The sequence below is a fragment of the Arachis ipaensis genome, chromosome B02 (assembly GCF_000816755.2).
Source record: "Arachis ipaensis cultivar K30076 chromosome B02, Araip1.1, whole genome shotgun sequence".
Lineage (NCBI taxonomy): Eukaryota > Viridiplantae > Streptophyta > Magnoliopsida > Fabales > Fabaceae > Arachis > Arachis ipaensis.
In genome coordinates this window covers 14347057-14348941 of record NC_029786.2, presented here as the reverse complement: position 1 = coordinate 14348941, position 1885 = coordinate 14347057, and the positions used below count along the sequence as shown (strand labels likewise).

Sequence of the window (1885 nt, the reverse complement as noted above, 5' to 3'; positions counted from 1 at the left end):
AATCAGATGAGCTTTTCTTTCTCGTCTTCTTGCATTGTTGGTCCTACAAAAGTGAACTTGTTAGGATCGTTAGTTAAAGGGAATTTTTGTAACTCCTCTATTGGGGTATTAGGGTAGGTCGATCTTGAAACTCGGCGCGTGGGTCTAATTCAGCTAAAGAAGGAAGCTTGAGTCAGTTGTGGATGACATTTATTTGTGCATCTATAGCTTGGTGAGATATAGGCATTTTGAGACTGATGTTATAGCAGTGTCGAGCTTCACGGTGGTCACTATAAATTGTTGCAACCAGGTTGTCCTGCACATAAAACTTAACACAGAGATGAATTGTAGAGACAACTGTACCGAACTTATTCAAAAAGGTCGGCCAAGGATTAGGTTATAAGGACTAAAACAATAAACCACAAGGTATTGAAGATCTAGAGTTTTGGTTAGAGGGCTCTCACCAAGTGTGGTTTGTAACCACACTAATCCTAATACAAGTACTCGTTCACCTGAAAATCTGACTAGGTCTCCAGTGGATGGTTGCAATATGTTATTACTCAACTTCATTTTCTGAAATGTGGAATAGAATAAAACATCGGCATTGTTGCTTGGGTCCAACAAGACTTGGCGAACTACTAGGTCTCCCAGTGGAATGGAGATGACAACGGGGTCATCTTAGTTGGTTCAGTTGAATTAAAATCGGACTGTTGGAATGTCATTTTAGGCAAGTTGGGCAAAGTCTGATGATTGTTGATGGCGCTCTCTATAGCGAACATAGCTCGGTAAGTGCATTTGCGAGTGGAGCTTGATGCTCCACCACCAGCGAAGCCCCCAATTATGAAATTAATCACACATCGGGGTTGATTGGGCTGAGCTGTATGTACTTTGTCCTTGTCCCGAGAAGATTGACCTGCAGAAAATAAGTCAAATGGAAGTGTGTTCCGCTTTTGGATATGGCCACCGATGTATTTGTCTAGATGTTCTTGACGAGCTATGCGCTCGAGCAAGTCTTTGGCTACAACACACTCATCAATAGTGTGGTCGTGTTTCTGATGAAAAGCACGTACTTTGTCTTGTCTACATTCTTCATATCTTGGTAGGTTCCAACTTTCTGAGGAGGTTTGATTAGCTTCAAATTTAGTATTTTCTTGATAATTTCCTCCCTTTTAGTGTTGAACTGGGTGTGAAAATCGTAATGCGGTGTCAACCGAAAAGGTTTCTTCTCATCCCGAGCTTTATCGTCCTCTTTATTGGTTTGATTCTTCTAGGATTTTCGAGCTTGGCGTAGCTCTTCAATCTCCATTTGACCCTTGGATTTCTCTCGAAACTCGGCCAAGGTTTTGGGTTTGGCCACTGTGATGGCTTGTTGGAACTTCTCAGGGCGGAGTCTGCTTTTTATAGCATACAGGTGTACTTCAGGGTGAAGGTTTGGGATGCTCATCACTACTTTTGTGAAGTGGGTGACATACTCCTTTAAACTTTTGTGATGTCCTTGCTTGATAGTGTTCAGATAGTCGGAATCATGTAGATAGATGGAAGATGCAGCGAACTGATCTTTGATTTGCTTAGCGAGCTCCTGAAAGCATGAAATTGAACCTGCGGGCAAAGATGAAAACCAATCAAGTGCAGGACTGTCTAAAAAGGTAGGAAAACAATGACATAAAATAGGATCAGAAGCATCGTTTGCTATCATCATAGATCAGAATTTCTTGACGTGTTTTTTCGGATCTCCCATGCTATCGTAGGGAGTCAAAGTGATTGGTAATGCGAAGTTCCTAGGCAGTTTGAAATTCACGACGTCGGCCGTAAATGTTCCAACAGCTTTGTCCAATCCGTCATCATCATCGTTTTGTTGGTCTCTCTTCGGTTGTTGAGTTTCAGAGATGTGTGTTGGATAAGAACT

The 1885-nt window shown here is 41.9% G+C and overlaps 1 protein-coding gene across 1 annotated transcript; it reads right to left on the bottom strand.

The window, feature by feature from the left end:
- On the bottom strand, positions 1247 to 1675 carry LOC107626890. Its single transcript, XM_016329784.1, has one exon. It carries the CDS (start codon positions 1673 to 1675, stop codon positions 1247 to 1249), a length of 429 nt encoding a protein of 142 aa, XP_016185270.1.

Excerpts from the sequence above, each read along its gene's own strand:
- LOC107626890 (XM_016329784.1), bottom strand. The coding sequence starts at position 1,675 with ATGATAGCAAACGATGCTTCTGATCCTATTTTATGTCATTGTTTTCCT.